Raw genomic sequence first — 18890 nt, 5'->3', positions numbered from 1 at the left:
AAACCAGGCCAGGACTTACAAAGTGAATGGTAGGGCCCTGGGGAGTGTTACTGAACTGTGAGACCTTGGGGTTCTAGTACATAATTCCTTGAAAGTGGTGGTACTTAGTCCTGATTCTCAGGACTGTTGGCTATACTGGAGAGATTGGATAGGCTGGGACTTGTTTCCCCCTGGACGGAAGGATGCTGAGGGGTAACCTTATAGTCAGATTCTTTTTTTTCCCGGGTAGGGAAGTCTAAAATTAGAGGGCATTGGTTTAAGGTGAGAGGGGTCTTTTTATTTTTAAGTATTTCCCATGCCTTCTTGGATGAGTGTTAAGTCTAAAATTGGTTGCTGCACAAACATTTGATTTCTTTGACAGTTTTTACAGCCAGTGAATGGGGCTGTCAGGGCCTTCTGGGAGGGCAGCTGGGCATTTATGCCAGGGAAGGTGCTGTGTTGCACTGCATGTTACACTGCTGCTCCAGGGACTTGCAGAAGATTTGCGTAGGACCACAGTCGGGAAAAAGCCCCAGCAGGCTCCAAAGGCAGATGCCTTTGATATTTAGTAAGGATTCCATTATCTTTACTGCTGATTGAAGCTAATTTGTCTGTAGTTCCCTAGATGAAAAACATTATGATGCTGGAGGAACTCAGTAGGCCAGGTAGCATCCGTGGATTCCAGCATCTGTAGTCCTTTGTTTCTCTGTAGTTCCCTAGAATTTGGTACTGGATTGATAATGTACATCAAGTTGGTCATTAATACATAATGTTATGGTTGTGTTTGGTGTGTGCCAAAAATATCATAAAATCATGGAATTGTACAGCACAGAAATAGGCCCTATCAGTTCACCTAGTCCATGCTGACCGTGACACCTATCTTCACAAATCCCATTTGCCTGCATTATCCCCACATCTCCCTCTGTCTTTCCTAAGTACCCTTCCAAACTCCTTTTAAGCATTTTAATTGTGTCCGTCTTTACCACCTCCCCTAGCAGCTCATTCCAGATAACCACCACCCTCTGTGTGAACAGCGTATCTCTCAGATCTCCTTCTGATTTTTCCCCTCTCACCTTAAACCTGTGCCCTATAGTTATAGACTCCCCTGCCCTGGGAAAAAAGATTCTGACTATCTATCCTATCTATGCCCCTCCCCTCATAATTTTAATAACCTCTATAAGGTCACCCCATCAGTCTCCTACATTCTAGTAAGAATAAACCTAGCCTATCCAATCTCTCCTTATGACTGCATCCCTCCCCTCCAGGCAAAATACCACACCGTGTTGACTATATTCATCATTTTGTTCACATATTGGAAATATTGATCTTTGGCAGGTGTTCTAGGAGGACTGCTGTTTGAAGTTGGAAGCTTGTCCTTCAGAGGGTATCAGATGATTACACGGCTTCTCCTTTCAAAGTTGTCCTTCTGTACTTGCATGTCATTAGTCCATGGTGACAAATGCAGAAACTTGGGCAGTTCTGGAAGGTGTTTGAAATTAGTTTTCCCCATGATGGGTGAGAGTTGGGCGAGGATAGGTAAACAGTCAAAGACTTAAAGGGCAACATATCTGCTGGCATTCTTATGCCGCTGGATATAGAAATCTAAGTATCTTACAGTAGAGAGAGGCATTAGTCATAAACACAGAACAGTACAGCACAGGAACAGGCCCTTCAGCCCATGATATCTGTGCCGAATGTGATGCCAAATTAAACTAATCCCTCTGCACATGATCCATATCCTTCCATTCCCTGCATATTTACGTGCCTATCTAGAAGCCCCTTAAATGCCATCGTATTTGCTTCCACCACCACCCCTGGCAGCACATTCCAGGTACCCACCACTCTGTGGGGAAAAAAAAAGCACTTGCCCTGTACATCTCCCTTAAACTTTCTGCAAATCTAGTTGCTATAATGCAATTGGGAGTTTCTAAAAGGGTGTCCCAGAAGTCGGAGATGGTATTATAATCAAGTAAGACTGAATGGCACTTTATTGAGCAGTTAGGTGTCTGAAGATCCCATAGATTGTAACAACTCTGAACTTCCCAGCATCTAGAGAGGTGTTCCTCAAAGTATAGCTGCCTACCTTGGTTTTGCGGATACTTCAGTCAATTTCTTTCTTTCAGTTTAAATTCAAGGAAGAGGCTTATAAAGTTGTCAGAAATAGCCGTAGGTTTGAGGATAAGCAGCCTTTTTGGAACTCAGTGAAGGTGGATCAAGATAAAGAAAGGAAAGGCAGAAAATGTGAATAGTCTGTCTAGAAATATAAAAACAGACTGTAGGGGCTTTTGCAGGTTCCTAAAAAGGAAAAGTGTGGGCCTTTTAAAGACAGAGACCAGAGAATTTATAATGGGAAATAAGGAACTGGCAAAGTAATTAAACTATCGCTTTGCATGCATGTATCTTCACATGCAAAACCTGCTGGATTTTTTAGAACATGAACATATTAATGAGGAACTGAAAGAAAAAAGTATTGATCAAAAAGTAGTACAAGAGTAGTTGGTGGGTTTGAAAGCTGATAGATTCTAGGGGCCCTATGATTTGCATCCCAGCATTGTGAAGGAGCTTGCTTTAGAGATGGTGGAATCTCCAGTTATTATCTTCCAAAGCTCTATGCATTCTGGGATTGTTCCTGTGGTTAGAGGCTAGCTAACGTGATCCCACTATTTAAGAAAGGAGGGAGAGAGAAAACAGGGATTTTCCAACCTGTTAGCCTGATATCAGTGGCAGAGAAAATGCTGGAATCTGCAATGAAGATTTTATTAGCTTGCAAATCATCATAATAGAATTGAACAGAGGCAACATGAAGTTACACGAAAAATTATGATTGACTAATCTGGTGGAGTTCTTTGAGGATGTGATGGGTAGAATTGATAGGTAAAACTTGTAGATTTTCTGAAGGCATTCGATAAATTACCACACTGGAAGTTAGAACACATGGAATTGAGGGTAATATTCTTAGGTGGATTGAAAATTGGTAATTGGACAGAAGCTAAGGAGTGGGAATGAATGGATGCTTCTTGGCTTGATAGACTATGACTAGTGGGGACCGTGGGAATTGGTGCTTGGGCTCCAGCTTTTCACAATCCATATCAATGATTTGGTTGACAGACCCAATGTTGTATTTCCCAGTTTGCTGACAATACTAAAATAGGTGGTATTGTGAGTATGGAGGAGGTTGTGAAGAAGCTTCAAAGGGACATGGACAAGCTGAGTGAGTGGGAACATGACACTTAGAATATATTGTGGGAAAAATCTGGAGTTATTCACTTTGGTGCACGAAACAGAAAAATGATGTACTTGTGAGATAGTGAGGGATTGGGTGGTGCTAATTTTCAAAGGGACCTTGTATACAAGTCACATGTAGGTGCAGCAAGAGATTAAGAGGTGACATAGTATTTATTTTGAGAGAATTTGAATACAGGAGTTAGGAAGTCTTAATGTAATTATATTGGTGTGACTACATCTGGAGTATTATGTACAGTTTTGATCTCCTTACCTCAGAAAGGATGTGTTTGTCATCTAAGGAGTTGAGCAAAGATTCACTAGATTGGTTCCAGGGAAGGCAGGATTGCCAAATGAGAAGAGATTGACGAGACTGGCACTGTATTCTCATTGATGTGTACAAAGTTGTTTCTGGGCTTGACAGGCTGGATACAGGGAAGAGGTTTTCCCCTGACTGAGGAGTCTAGGATCAGGGGACAGTTTCAAAGTAAGGAGTAGGTCGTTTAGGGCAGAGGTGATGAGAAATTAATGCAAATAAATCTCAGTATACAAATCCAGAGCAGTTGGGATAGGGTATCTTCCATTCTTTATAGCCTGATAGATTATAATCACATACTCACCATAGCCAGACCATGGTAGTTACTGAGCCAGCACACTGTTTAGGCTGCTTCAGGAGAATGGCATGATCATGTTCTGGACAGCTGTAGGCTACTATTTTCTGGGGAACTGGTGCTGGCCACAGCTCCTTGGCATATCTTGCTGCCCTCTCCTTGGATGCTGCAACCCTAAAGAAGTATCATGTTCCTAGAAACTTGGTTCAGATTTCTCTCATCTTGTAAGCTGCAGATAAAACAACACTGCAGTGCTCTAGGATCTCATCAAAACTGGAAAGCTTGGATAATTTGACAGAGAACAACCTGCCATTACCCCTAATTCTGTTCATATATCCAGAATTTGTAAGAAATCTTGAGCAGTTGTGGGCTGTGGCAATCCTCTACCACTGTTGGTGAGAGTATGTCCCTTTTAAGGATGCTAATGCGAAAGTATGACATTTGCTAGTACATAATATATTACCCAGTTAGATTAGCTAGAGACGAGCTTTAGACATTGTAAAGCACAACAGACTTCAGTAACAGGATTTATGCTACATAGCAATCTGCTTTATCTCAAATGTCAATTAGAGTTCTCTACAAATTGAGTTTGGGAAGTCTCCACCCAACTTCTAATGGCTTCAGAGAAACAACCCTTCATTCTAGCATTCTGATAATTGGTACTTGAAGTGTTCAGTAGGAGTATGCCCTGGGAAAGGGAGTTAAGCTACACAGCAGGCTCATAACTGAGGTGTTATTGTAGAATCAACTGTTCTTTTCCTAACCTGAAATATTTAAGTGTTGAACTCCCACAGCTAGCGTCACAATAATTTATTCAGAAATAATACAGATTTCATGAAATCTCATTGGCTTAGGATCCTTCTCTGCCATATCACCTATTATAGATTTCTAATACTGTGCCCTTGATCAAATATGTCCATCTGTTGGAAGAAGCATGCACAGCAAGTCAACTGATAGCAGCCTTTTGTAAACTGAGGCTCCATCTGCCCATCTGGTGCACCTAAAAGGTCTTGGGGATGAGCTGAAGAGGAAGAGGGTTCTGCTGGGTCAGAATTTATCCCTCATTTACAAAATAGATTTCTTGTCCTTATCTCATTGCTGTGAGTGGGACTTTGCTGGGCACAAATTGGCTGCTATGTTTCTGTCGATTGTGTGCACACTTCAGAATTACTTAATTGGCCATAAAATATTCTGTAAAGGCATTACATGAATGTTGGTTTGTTAACCCATGCAGAAAGCTGAAATAGCTGCAGAAAGCAATGAAATATTCCTCAGAATGCGCTGAGTTCATATTCAAATAGAGAAGCATGGACTACTTTACATATCGTGCCAACACAGCTCTGTGCCTGATAGGTAGAAGGCTCACTCCTGTCTGCGTAAGTCACAGCCTTTGTCGCAGATGATGAATCCCCTGATGCAGATGTGTCTTATTCTTTGAGTTCCTCAGTGTAAGGTCTGTGTTTAAATTTAGCTTGATTATTACTAGCCAGGAAGGAAGCATGTGCATACAGAGCCTTCCTTCGGGCAGCATTGTATTTGCTGTTGTAATTGATTTTTAAATAGGATGAATGGCTGTTTCAGCTTTACCAGAGTGCTTTAGATTGGTTCCGCAGTCATTATAAAAACCATTGATTGCCCTGGATTTATAGTAAGAAGGACAGAGATGCCTGGTGCTTGTATCACTGTTGAAAAGTTGGGTAAATGACTGAATTCTCCTAGCTTGTTTGTGATTTTACCTTATACTGACTGCTCTGCAAAAAAAAACAGAACTTTGGAACCTGGGCGGTGAAGTATGGTAATTATTTTTAATTTCTTATCAGTAGTAGCGCGATTGAAATCGAAACCTATTAAGTACTTATAAGAGAAATAAACTCTCCCATGTTTAGGCTGATGACTTGATCTTGTTGAAACAGTTTTAGAAAGGACATGCACACCTTTTTCATGTGTTTTTGTTCATTTTTGCAACAGAGGTCAGTGGTAGATAAAGGTCTTAGTAGCAGCAATCAGAGTAAAAAAGTAACAGCCACTTGCAGAGGTTTAAGTAAATTAAGGAAAGCTAGAACAGATCTGTAAAAGACAGATTGTGTTTGAGAAGCCTAATTAAATTGTTTGAAGAAGCAACAGAAGATTGATGAAAGGAGTGCAGTGGATATTGTCAGTATGGGTTTGAAGAAAGAATTTGACACAAAGTGCTAAATAAAAAGCTGATTAACAAAATTGAAGTTCGTGGAATAGGAGGGTCAGTGTCAGCTTAGTTGGAAATAGTTATTTTTCATACTGGAGGCTGGTAGACAGTGCCAGGTCTGCTGCTTTTTCTAAAAAATATATATCTAAATGGCTTGGATATTGGTATCGTTGGTAAATCTTAAACTCAGGAGGATGACACCAATTGATTGCAAAATGACATAGGCAAGCAGAAAGAATAAAAAGGAGAGCGATGGAATTTAAACAGAAGTGTGTGGTTGATACACTCTGTAGAAGGGATGGTGAGCAGTAATGGTGACTTAATGGCAATTGTAAAGATTGTGCAGGAACAGAAGGTGGTTCATGTTCAGGGATCTTTGGCTGTGATACATTGGCAGGTCGGATCACAAAATATATGGATCTTCAGGCTTCATAAACAGATATTGAGAACAAAAACAGGGAAGTTACACCGAATCGTTAGAAAACTCTGGTTGCCACAATTAAAGTATCGCATCCACTTGTGATCACCACACTTTAGGAAAGATGTGAAGGTCTTTGAGAGGGTGCAGACAGGATTTATCAGAATGGTTCCAAGGATGAGAGATTTTAGCAAAAGGTTAGATTACAGAAGCCAGGTTTGTTCTCCTTGAATAAAGGAGGATGAGGGAAGGTGAGATAGAGGTGTACAAGATTATGACAACTTTAGATGAAGTAGACAAAGCTGGTCCCATTAGTTGATGATACAAGGACCAAGGGACACAAACTTGATGAGCAAGGGGGATATGAGGATGACATTTGTTACCCATTGACCTGGAACTCTGCCTAAGAGGATGGTGAAAGTGGGGAATATTAAAAGGAAATTGGAATGGCCCTTGAGGGAAATAAAGCGGCAGGGCAATGGGGATCAAGCAGGAGAATAGACCTCTCTGGATTGCTCCACATAGAACTAGCATAGACTTGAGGGACTGACTGGCTTTCTGTACTCTTAATGACTCAGTGATTATAAGTATGGTATAAATATATGCAGAAGCAGAAGGACAATTATTTAGTTTTCTGTATAATGGGGAACAGTGCCCCTTATAAAGGTCCAGACATACTGGTAAAATGACAATCAACAAGGATTAATAATATTTAAATAATCCGGCAAATTGCAGTGAGCATGAGATATGTTATGAATTGGGCATGAATTTTTAGCCCTGCATAAACAGGGACTTGCATTCAGCCTCCCTGCAAATTTTAAGAACTTGTGCTGTTACAATGAACTAATTGAAGCAGGTTAGCAATAATTAGTGTGGGGAGGAGACCTATACTCATGAGGTGTATGTCTCAATGAACCTTTCCAGCCAATAAGGGTGCAATTTTAACTTGTTTTACTATATTTGTGGGATGTTGTCATCACTAGCAAGGCCAGCATTCATTGTCCTTTCCTAAGGGTTCCTTAAACTGAGTTAAGCCACTTAAGGGGGCAGTTAACAGCCAAACACATTGCTGTTGGACTGGCAAATCTTACAGGCTAGAATGGGTAAAGGTGGCAAATTTTTTTCCCCTGTAGGGTATTAGTGAGCCAATGGGTTTTTTTGAAGGATTATTTTCTTAAGTCATTCTGTTGTATTCCTAATTTTAGATATACCCCAAGTTTATAAACGTAGCGTTGGATATTGATAGGATGCAGAGCTGGGCTGACAAGTGGCAGATGGAGTTCAATCCGGAGAAGTGTGAGGTGGTACACTTTGGAAGGACAAACTCCAGGGCAGAGTACAAGGTAAATGGCAAGCTACTTGGCAGTGTAGAGGAGCAGAGGGATCTGGGGGTTCATATTCACAGTTCACTGAAAGTTGCCTCACAGGTGGATAGAGCAGTTAAGGCGGCCTATGGGATGTTAGCTTTCATAAATCGTGGGATTGAGTTTAAGAGCCGCAAAGTGATGATGCAGCTTTACAAAACTCTAATTAGACCACACTTAGAGTACTGTGTTCAGTTCTGGTCGCCACATTATAGGAAGGATGTGGAGGCGTTGGAGAGGGTGCAGAGGAGATTTACCAGGATGCTGCCTGGATTAGAGCATATGGAATATGAGGAAAGGCTTAAGGTGCTAGGGCTTTATTCACTGGAAAGGAGGAGGATGAGAGGAGACATGATAGAGGTATATAAAATATTGAGAGGAATAGATAGAGTAGTCAGCCAGCGCCTCCTTCCCAAGTCACCAATGCTTAAGACAAGAGGGCATGGCTTTAAGGTTATGGGTGGGAGGTTCAGGGGAGATGTCAGGGGGAGGTTTTTCACTCAGAGAGTGGTTGGTGCATGGAATGCACTGCCTGGGGTGGTGGTGGAGGCAGATACATTGGACAGGTTCAAGAGTTTGTTGGATAGGCACATGGAGGAATGTGAGATAGAGGGATATGAGGGAGGAAAGGTTAGATAGTGTGAGGGTGGCTTGATGGATGGCACAGCATGGGGGGCCGAAGGGCCTGTTTTGTGCTGTATGGTTCTATGGTTCTATGGAAATTTATTGCTCTGCACTAATGCTGCCATTTACTGACACAAAATGACAAAAGTCTAGTAAATAAAGCAGTGACTAATAAGAGTATAACACAAACTAATTTAACATTAACAGAGTGACGGGGACTTGGATTGAGTCTTGGTAAGGTCCATTGGGGTAGGAATGGAGCCAAACATTTTCTTCTAGATGGATGAGGTAATATGGGTGGGATGCTTTTCCTCATTTGTATTTCTTTTATGATTCTGAGGACCTAATTTTGCAAAACTAACTTTACTGGCCTTATGCTGTCACGATATTTGTATATCATTTGCAGTTGCTGAATTATGCAGCGGCTCACATACTTCAACACTTGTGCCCCATTTATTTATTCAGATGGGCAATAAAAGTGAGTCAGGCAAGCAATGGCCTTGCTTCATTACTGAATTTGAAAATGGCTATTCCTAAACCAGCAAAACAAAAACAAATACATTTGTCGTTTATCTAAATTGGGAGATTTTCTAGTGTAAGGGAAGAGGTACATTTACTTAGAGATAGCCACTGTTTTTCCAAAAATAGTCCATCTTTGTAAGATTTTGACATTTCAACACGATGAGCTGTTGCGTTTTCCACAATGGCCTGCTCTTCCTGTAAGTTTCTCTCCACCCTTTATGTGCTTCTCTTCAAACTCTTCATTCTCTATGGCAGTCCATCTCGCACCTCACTTTTTATCAAATGTTTTAATACCTTTCTGTTCTCACCCCCACGCCGCCCCTCCTATTCTCACTTCCTCACCACCTGATTTATTCTCACCTTGTCATACCCTCATATTTACACCCCCTTTCCTCTCCATTCTTACCCTCTCGCCTCCCTCCATTCTCACCCCCCATGCTTTTATTCTTGCCCCCATGCCTCCCTGTGTTCTCGCTGTTCCCTCTGTTCTCGCTGTTCCCTCTCCTCACACTACTCTCATGTTCTCACAACTCTTCACTGTCATTCCTCCTCGCGCCTCTTTACAGCTCTCCACATATACCAAATTCTTTCCTTGAAACCCTCTTCACACATCCTCTTTCTTATTCTATTTTCTGTCTTTCCAAAAATTCATCATTCTATATACCCTATAACCACATTTCTCTCATCCAATGCATTTGGCTTCTGTTCACCTCACACCTATCTCTCTTACCGATGCTTTGTAGCTCTTGACTTTGCACCCTACTATTGACCACCTTCATATCTCCCAGAGTTCCTCTGATCCTCACCATCCATCCCACCAGCCTCCACATTCAGTGGATCATCCTTCACAATTTCTGCCAGCTCCACTAAGATTCCACCATCAGACACACATTCCCCTTTGCTCCCCGTTCAGCCCTTCATGACTCCCTGGTCCACTCTTCAGTTCTCACCGACCACTCTCTGTCTAATGTCACTTTCCCATGCAACTTCAGGAGATGCAACACCTGTGTGTTCACCTCTTCCCTTCCCACCATCTAGGGACCCAAACAGTCCTTCCAGGTGAAGCAGCCATTCACTTACAAATTTTCCAGTAGAGTGTGGCCTCCCCTACAATGGAGAAACCAAACACAGGTTGGGTGATCACCTTGTGGAACACCCATGTTCAGCCTACAGGAATGATCCCAACCTTCCTGTTGCCTGTCACTTTAATTCCCCACCCTACTCCCACTCTGACCTCTCTGTCTGTGACCTCCTGAACTCAATACATCAATAGTCAGCCCAATGCATCACAGGCGCATCCCTCCCCACCAACGGTGGTATCTATATGAGGTGCTGTCTCAAGAAGGCAACATCTATCATCAAAGATCCCCACCATCTGGGCCATGCCATCTTCTCACAGCTACACCAAGCAGGAGGTACAGAAGCCTAAAGTCCCACACCACCAGGTTCAAGAACAGCTACTTCCCCTCAACCATTTGGTTTTTGAACCAACCAGCACAACCCTTATCACTATTTCAGTATAGCAACACTATGACCACTTTGCACTACAATGGACTTGCTTTTGATATTCAAATTGTGTTCTTTCTTGTATAATTTTGTATAATTTATGTTTAATTTATGTTTTTGTGAATGTTGTGTATCAGATGCTCTGTGCCTGTGATGCTACTGCAAGTAACTTTTTCATTGCACCTGTGTTTACATGTACTTTTGCATACAGCAATAAATTTCACTTTGACTTTGAATTGTTACACGATCTAATGTAAACTTTGGGAACAAACCTCATCTTCTGCCTGGGCCTGTTGCAGTATTCTGAATTCTATATCGCATTTTCCAACTTTAGCTCACTCTTTCTATCTGTATCAGAACTGTCCATTTCTGACTGTTGTCATTTTGGTTCAGTTTTTCTTTTTCTACTAGTGTAGTCTGGCCTACTAGGCGTGTCCCACAGCCTTGCTATTAACAGCGGATTTCACAGACAAAGAAACACAATGTGTTTCTAACTGCTACATTAACTCACTTGGTCTCACCCTATCAGATATAGCAATGGCGTTGTACAACATAGAAACAGGCTCCTTGGCTCACTATGTCCATGACAACCTTTTTGTCTATTAACACTAATCCCATTTGCCCGCACTAGGTCCATATCCTTCTATGCCTTGCCTATTAAAGTGCCCGTGGTAATCTGACTGCACCACCTCCACAGGCAGCGAATTCCAGATATCAACCACTCTCTGCTTAAAAAAAAGCTTTCCCCTCAAATCCCCTTTAAAATTCCTTATTCCCACCTTGAACCTATGCTCTCGTGTTTTTGAAACCCTTGCCATGGAGAAAAGTTTCTGACTATGCTCCCCATCTATGCACCTTAATACCAATACCAATAGCAATTTACATCCTCTCACGTCACCCCTCAGAATTCTTTGCTCCAGGGAAAACAAGCCGAGCCTATCTAATCTCTCCCCATAACTAAAGTTATCCAATCCAAGCAACATCCTGGTGAATCACCTCTGCATTCTTTCCAGCCACACCACATTCTTCCTATAAGCATGGCAAATAGAATTGCACACAATACTCCGAGTGCAGTCTAACTAGTTTTTTGTAAAGTTGCAACATAATGTCCTAACTCTTGTATACCACCTTATCCACTTGTGTTGCCACTCTTGGAGAACAGTGGACTTGAACCCAAAGGTCCTTCTGTTCGTTAACATTCCTTAGTGTCCTACCATTCACTATTATATGTCCTATGCCCGTTTGATTTCCAAAAATTCATCTCACACTTGTTGCAATCTATCTGCCAACGCTCTGCCCAACTTTCCATCTGATCTATATCCTGATGTAGCCCTAGACAACCTTCTTCAGTATCCACAACACCATCTATTTTAGTGTCATCCACAAACTTACTAATTATACCATCTGCATTGACATCCAAGTTATCAATAAATATCACAAAAATGAAGGGGTCCCAGCGCCAATCTCCATAATCCACCACTGATCACAGACTTCCAATCAGAAAAAGACATCCTTCCAGCACTATCCTCTGCCTCTAACACCAGGCCACTTTCCGATCCAATTGGCCAGCTCACCTTGGCTCCCACGTGCCTTAACCTTCTCCACTAGCCAGCTCTGCAAGACCTTGTCAAAAGCCTTACTAAAGTCCATATAGACAATGTCTATCACCCTGCCTTCATCAATCTTCTTACTTACCTCCTCATAAAACTCAATCAAATTAGTGAGGTGGGATTTCCCCCACACAGAGCCATGCTGACTGATCAGCCCCTGCTTTTCCCAATGTACACAAATCCTATCCTTTTCGATTTTCTCCATTAATTTCTCTAACACTGATGGAAGCCTCACTGGCCTGTAATTTACCTGGCTTATTCCTACTGGCAACAAATAAAGGGGCTATTGATGCTATCCCCCAATCTTCTAGTACCGTAGCTGTGGCTAACAAAGATGCAAAAGAACTCCATTAGGGGCCCAACAATCTCCTTCCTTGTTTCCCATAGCAACTGGGATAGATCTCAACCTGCCCTGGTGATTTATCCATCCTTTTGCATTTTAAGATGTCTAACACCTCCACCTTCTCAATGCTGACTTGTTCCAGACTATCACCGTATCTCTCCCTGAACTTGCTATCCTCCATGTCCTTCTCCTTGGTGAATACAGGCGAGAAATATTGATTTAGAACCTTGCACACATCACCAGGCTCCACATGTACATCAACCATTTGGTCCCTGAGGAGACCCACTCTTTCCCTTGCTATGCTCTCGCTACTAATATATTTATAGATTGACTTGGGAATCTTCTTAGTTTTACCTGCAATGATATTTTTGCCCTCCTAATTTCTTTCACAAGTACTTTCCTGCACCATCTGTGTTCCTTGAAGGACTTACTTGATTTTAGTTGCCTAGACATGTCATATGCTTACTTTTTTACCCCTGGTCAAACCTTCAATATCCTTTGTCATCCAAGGTTCTCAAATCATACCACCTTTACCTTTCATCCAAACCAGAACATGTTTTCCCTGAGTTCTTATTAACTCTCTTTAAAACACCTCCACTTTGTCAGATGCCGTTTTACCTGTAAGCATTTGTTCCCAATCTACTTTCACCAGGTCCTCTTGTGAGCTATCAGAATTAGCCTTCCTCTAATTTTAGAACCAACCTATCCCTTTCCATAACTACTTTGAAAACTTACAGAACTGTGGTTTACTGCTTCCAAAGTGTTCCCTGACTGACACTTCTTTTAACTGCCTGGTTTGCCTGGTTCTTTTTCTGCTTCTCTAGCAGGACTTTGTAGCTGTTGTCTCAAAGAACTATTTTGGATGCACTTAACAATTTCCACCTATGTGATTCAGAGTCATAGTGCATGGAAACAAGCTCTTCAGCCTACCGTACCACCATCAAGCACTCATTTACACCTTACTCTATTATTTTTCCCACATTCCTCCCCTGTTCCAATGCTCTTGCTCACCTACACCCAAGAAGCAAAATTAGAGTGGACAATTAGCCCACCAAGATGTCTTTGGGATGTGGAGATACCTGGGAGGAAACCCACACGGTCACAGGGAGAACATGCAAGCTCCACACAGACAGCACCGGAGATTGGGATTGAACTCGAGTCACTGGAGCTCTGAAGCAGTGTCTCTACTAGCTGTGCCATGGTGCCAGCCCATATACAATTCTCATTGACATATCGTAAAGATGATACGAAACAACTGATATAGGTGGAAAAGTGATTCGCACCTATGGTATCAGAAATGCAAATAGCAGGACAAGCGTGAACAAGCTGGGTCACTTTTATCTTGAAAAGAGGTCTGAAATATGACCAGTATAATACTTTTTTTAAAAAAATTATATGTTTTTTAGATAGCATGCACACAGTGTTTACTCTATGGGGAGGAACAAAACTAGAAGTCATTAATATGGGAGAGTCACTTGTAAATCAAATAGGGAATTGAGTGTGGACATAAGAGACTGTAGATGCTGGAACCTAGAGCAACACACAACACAGTCCAGATGAATGGTCTCCACCAGAAATGTCAACTGTCCATTTCCCTCCTGACCTGCTGAGGTCCTCCAGCGTTTTGTGTGTTGTGCAGGGAATTGAGTATAGCTTCTTTGGCCAGTGAGCGGAGAGAATGTAGAATTCATTATCATGTAGGTGAGGCAGCTAGTGGAGATGCATTTAAGAGGAAGCTAGATAAAATGATTATTGTTTTGTTTTGCAGATGAGATCATGCATCAAGACAGTCCTTTATATGCTGCTGACATCACTGAACAGCTGGCCAAACAATTTGCCTTTCGATCAGGTAAGGAATCTTGTGTACTCCACATCATTTCCTCATAAAGCCTTTGTCCCATCAGGATATGTGGAACTAAACTGAGATTCCAGTTCCTTTCTCTGTTCAAGATGGGAAGGCACGATTTGTAAATATGCAGCATTTCAACAGGAAATTGACTTTCAATACTAGATATACATGGTTTATTTAAGTGAGAATTTGTATTTTTTAGTCTGCATAAAGCAGGGATTTACTTAAAGGAGTGTTTCTTGACAGAAGGGAAAAGGAAAACCAAATGTATTCAAACTAAAATAAAGAAGAAATTTCTGTTTTTGGTTCAGAAGCCGAAGTTCTTGTAGAGGTGAATTGAATGATATAAAATAACATTGCAGCAGACAAAGGGTGCTTGATTTAACTGATTATAGAGTTGGTCTGTATTATTCATGGGGACAATTTGTGAAGGATTATGTATGAGGTTTTGTTAGTGGTTTTCTTTTATGTCTCTTCATATTTCATGATCTGGTTGTATGCCTGTTGTTAAGTTATAGAATCATAGAGCAGTACAGCACAAAAACAGGTCCTTTGGCCTGACCAGTCCATGCCGACCATGGTGCCCACTGAGTGAGTCCCAACTTCCTGCATTCGGTCCATATCTCTCTAAGCCCCTCCCCTCCATGTACCTGTCCAAGTGCTTCTTAAGTGATACTATTGTACCTGCCTCAACTGCTTCCTCTAGCAGCTCATCCCATATATTCATCACCCTCTGCATGAAAGAAGTTGCCCCTCAGGTCCCTTTTAAATCTTTCTCCACTCACCCTAAACCTATGCCCCCTAGTTTTGGACTCCCCTGCCCTGGGGAAAAGACTGTTACCATCCACCTTGTGTATGCCTCTCATAATTTTAAACTTCTATAAGGTCGCCCCTCATTCTCCTATGTTCCAAGGAATAAAGACCTAGCCTGGCCAACCTCTCCCTATAATTGTGTCTATACCTATATTTATAATTGTACCCATTATAAGTTGCATCTTTAAATGGAGAGGTGACAGCACTGATCCCTGAATGAAGTTATCAGTCTGATGTCTCTTGAGAGCTCCATTGCTTGGACAAGTAAATGCTGCAGCATTGACTATGTGATTGTGGCTGGATTAAACAGCAGCCTATGTAGCAGTTGTTGGGAACTGTGGGCTGGGAGATAGGGTTGCCATTCATTTATTCTACTGCTTAATCTAAGAAGACAACTTAGTCTTCACAAGTCACTGATGAACAATAGGTCAACTTGGTCAATTGAATACTTAATCAGCCAAACCAAATTAGCACTCAAGATTCCGGATATTCACTAGCCACTTCCATTTTTACAGAGGGATCTGGGTGTCCTCCTGCATGATTTGCAAAAGGCTAGCATGCGGGTACAACAAGTAATTAGGAGAGCTAACAGGATGTTGTGGTTTATTGCTATGGGGATTGAATACAACAGTAGGGAGGTTATGGTTCAGTTATGTCAGGAATTGAGTGAGACCGTATCTGGAATACTCAGAATAATATTGGCCTCCTTATTTAATGAAGGGTGTAAATGAGTTGAATTAGTTCAGAGGATGTTTACTGGACTAATATCTGGGAATGTGTCTTGTGAGGAAAGGTTGAACAGGCTAGAGCTTTATCTGCTGGAGTTTAAAAGAGTGAGAGGTAATTTGACTGAAGCACATAAGATCCTGAAGGGTCTTGACAGGGCAGATGTTTACTCCTGTGGAAGAATCTAGAACTTAGGGGTGATTTATTTAAAATAAGGGTCCATTCATTTAAATCAAAGAAGAGACTAATATTTTTCCTTTCAAGGGTTGGAACTCTCTTCCTCAAAGGGTGGTGGAGGCAGAGTCTGGATATTTGTTAAGGTAGAGGTTAGATAGATTCTTGATAAGCAAGGGGATGAAAGGTTACTGTGGGTAGGGATAACGTGCAGTTGAAATTAGTCAGATCAACTGTGATCTTATTAAGTGGCAGAGCAGGTTTGAGGGGCTGAGTGGCCTATTCTTGCTTGTTGTTGGTATGTTCCCCTGTGAAAATGAGGCTTCATCAAAACTTTATGTAAAGTGCTCAAAGCCACAAATTGCATGTCATTGGTTTGCCATATTCTGCTGATTAAATATGGACACACAGATCCTTTCAGAAGGGCACAGATGTAAGCAACGACAGTAACACCAAGACACCCTTCCTTAATCCTCCCAGATTATACCTGAGTTTCTGTAAATTCTGGACTAATATCCTGGACGCTGCCCTGAGCAAGCCAAGAGAAAAGTCATATTGTCAATAAACAAAGCATTTTATTAATTTTATTGAACGATATAGTTTATTAGTTATAGTAACATTAAAGATGAGGTGGTGGATATAAGGTTTAACTGGATAGGGAATAATTGGAGATTGGTTGGTTCATATGATGAAATCTGCAGGATACATCCAACTAGAGAAAGCAACCCCCACCCATTTGCTTGCAGTAAATCTTATTTGGGCTGTGAGGAATTATCCAGGAGCTATAACATTGATCTTTCAGTCTCTTCAGCCATCAGATTCCTTCATTTTCCCTTCAGATCCTGAAGCTAACAATGCCAGTCACGGCCATTGGTTGGGCATTCTTGCTCTTGACAGAAGACGCAAATAACAGTGATGATCAAGACAAGTGTTCTAAATTCTAAGGATGCGATAAGGAAGTCTGTCCACAATGGCTACCCCGAGCTCCCAGTTGCATGCAATTTCATTTCCCCTTCCCATTCCCACGCTGAACTGTCTTTCCTGGCCTTCTCACTGTCAGAGTGAGGCTCCAATGCAAACAAGAGAAACTACACTTGTATTCTACCTGGCTTAGTCTACAACCCAGTGGTATAAACATGGAATTTTTATAACCCTCATCTCTGGTGTGCTTACCCACCCCCCCCCCCACCCCGGCCTCCCCCTTTCCCATACACCCACTCCGTTCCTCCATGACCCAGTTTCATCTCCTGTCCCCTCCTTGTTCCATCCACCTACTACTCACACATTGCAACATTTCACCCACCGGCCTCTCCCCTCCCTATCCGATTCTGGTTCCATCAGCCCTTCACCTCTCCCCAAATGGCTCCCATTATCACCTTCCTTACTTATCAGATTCCAGCAAAGGTAGCCTTTGTGTTCCTGTTTATCTTCCTCCAGCAGCAGTTTCCACCTTCACCGTCCCCTCTCTGGCCTCCAACTGCCTTTTTTTTTGCCTGTCTCTGCCTCCCAAATCCAATCCTGCTCATCACCTGCCTGGTTCCATTTGCCCATTATCCTTCACCCTTACATGATCCACCAATCACTCACTGGCCCCTTTCTCACCACTCTCCCTCTCCTCTTTATATCAGCTGTCTTTCCTCTCCACCCTTAGTCCTGATGCAAGGTTTCTACCCGAAACAATGACGTCTCCTTTCCCCCCACAGATGCCGCTCTACTCACTGAGTTCGTCTAACAGATTGTTTGTTGCTCCAGATTCCAGCATCTACAGTTATTTGTGTCTGTGTCTTTCTTCTAAGATAAGATAAGATTTATTTATTAGTCACATGTACATCGAAACACACAGTGAAATGCATCTTTTGCGTAGAATGTTCTGGGGTAGCCCGCAAGTGTCGCCACACTTTCGGCACCAACATAACATGCCCACAACTTCAGAAGGTCTGTGACCAAAAGTTCTAATGGGGAATTAATGAAACTTGACCAGGGTAGTTGTTTTACTTGAGGTTTTCAAATACCAGTGGACAGAAGTTAAAAGCAGAGAAATCAGTAATAAGTGGCTGAGATGAAACATTCTCCCCTATCTCAATGCACAAAGGTATTTGACAAAGTCAAAAGGTAAAGCTATTGTTTTACACAGTTTAAAAGGGCTTTCAATGCCCTGAAAACATCTTCTGGTGCCAGTGGAGTTATCCAACAAAACTTGGCACTGAGGATGTAATAAAATATTAGGACAGATGGTTAAGAGGCCAGAATTGGAGCAGTGCAGTGATCCTGAAAGGTAGCTAGGCTGCAGGAGATTATCGTGATAGGGAGGAATGAGGCATGAAGAGATTAAAGTACTAACCTGGAGGCATCTCCACACTGTGCGTCATACTTAGGTCAACAAGCACACAGGTGATCTGTGACAGGAACTGAGTGTTAGGATGAAGCTAGCATGTATAAGATTATAGGAGACGGTGACCACCAGGAGGCCATGTGAAATCGGGATTTTGGAGGTAGCAAAGGCATTGCTAAAGATTTTAGTTGCAGATGGACTAAGGCAAGGACAGGCAATGTTGGGAGAGATGTGAGTGGAAAGCTCAGAGTCAAGTAGAAAGAGAAGGTTGCCCAGTTTGGCCGACAACAGCCAGGAAGAGGGCTGGATTGGGTGACTGCAGATGGGGAATGAATATTGGATGACAAGCAATGTGATAGATCAGAGGGATTGGAGAGGTTGGAACAGATGATGCTATGTAGAGCAGTGTATTTTTGGAATATGAAATTTGCCGGGGGTGATATACAGAATTGGAGGGGACAAAGAGACATTTTTGGGGACAGAGATGATGTGATCTCTCTTCACAGTCCCCAAAGGAGTGATTTTTTTTCTTGTATACCATTTTGTTTTACTTTCCAACAGATGGCCAGCTAAAGGACTTTGTTGCTAGCTTAGTTGGTAAATGTGTCAGAT

At 42.0% G+C, this 18890-nt stretch overlaps 1 protein-coding gene across 1 annotated transcript in view; it reads left to right on the top strand.

Annotated features, from left to right (window-relative positions):
- The window catches only part of mcf2la (mcf.2 cell line derived transforming sequence-like a), a 131403-nt gene that overhangs the window by 16303 nt on the left and 96210 nt on the right, over positions 1 to 18890 (top strand). Inside the window, exon 2 of the mRNA XM_052013456.1 lies at positions 14153 to 14233. Coding sequence (XP_051869416.1) covers positions 14161 to 14233 — 73 coding nt within the window. The 5' untranslated portion in view covers positions 14153 to 14160. The remainder of the gene's footprint in view (positions 1 to 14152; positions 14234 to 18890) is intronic.

This window comes from Pristis pectinata, chromosome 4, assembly GCF_009764475.1.
Source record: "Pristis pectinata isolate sPriPec2 chromosome 4, sPriPec2.1.pri, whole genome shotgun sequence".
NCBI lineage: Eukaryota > Metazoa > Chordata > Chondrichthyes > Rhinopristiformes > Pristidae > Pristis > Pristis pectinata.
This window is presented reverse-complemented; position numbering and strand designations above follow the sequence as displayed.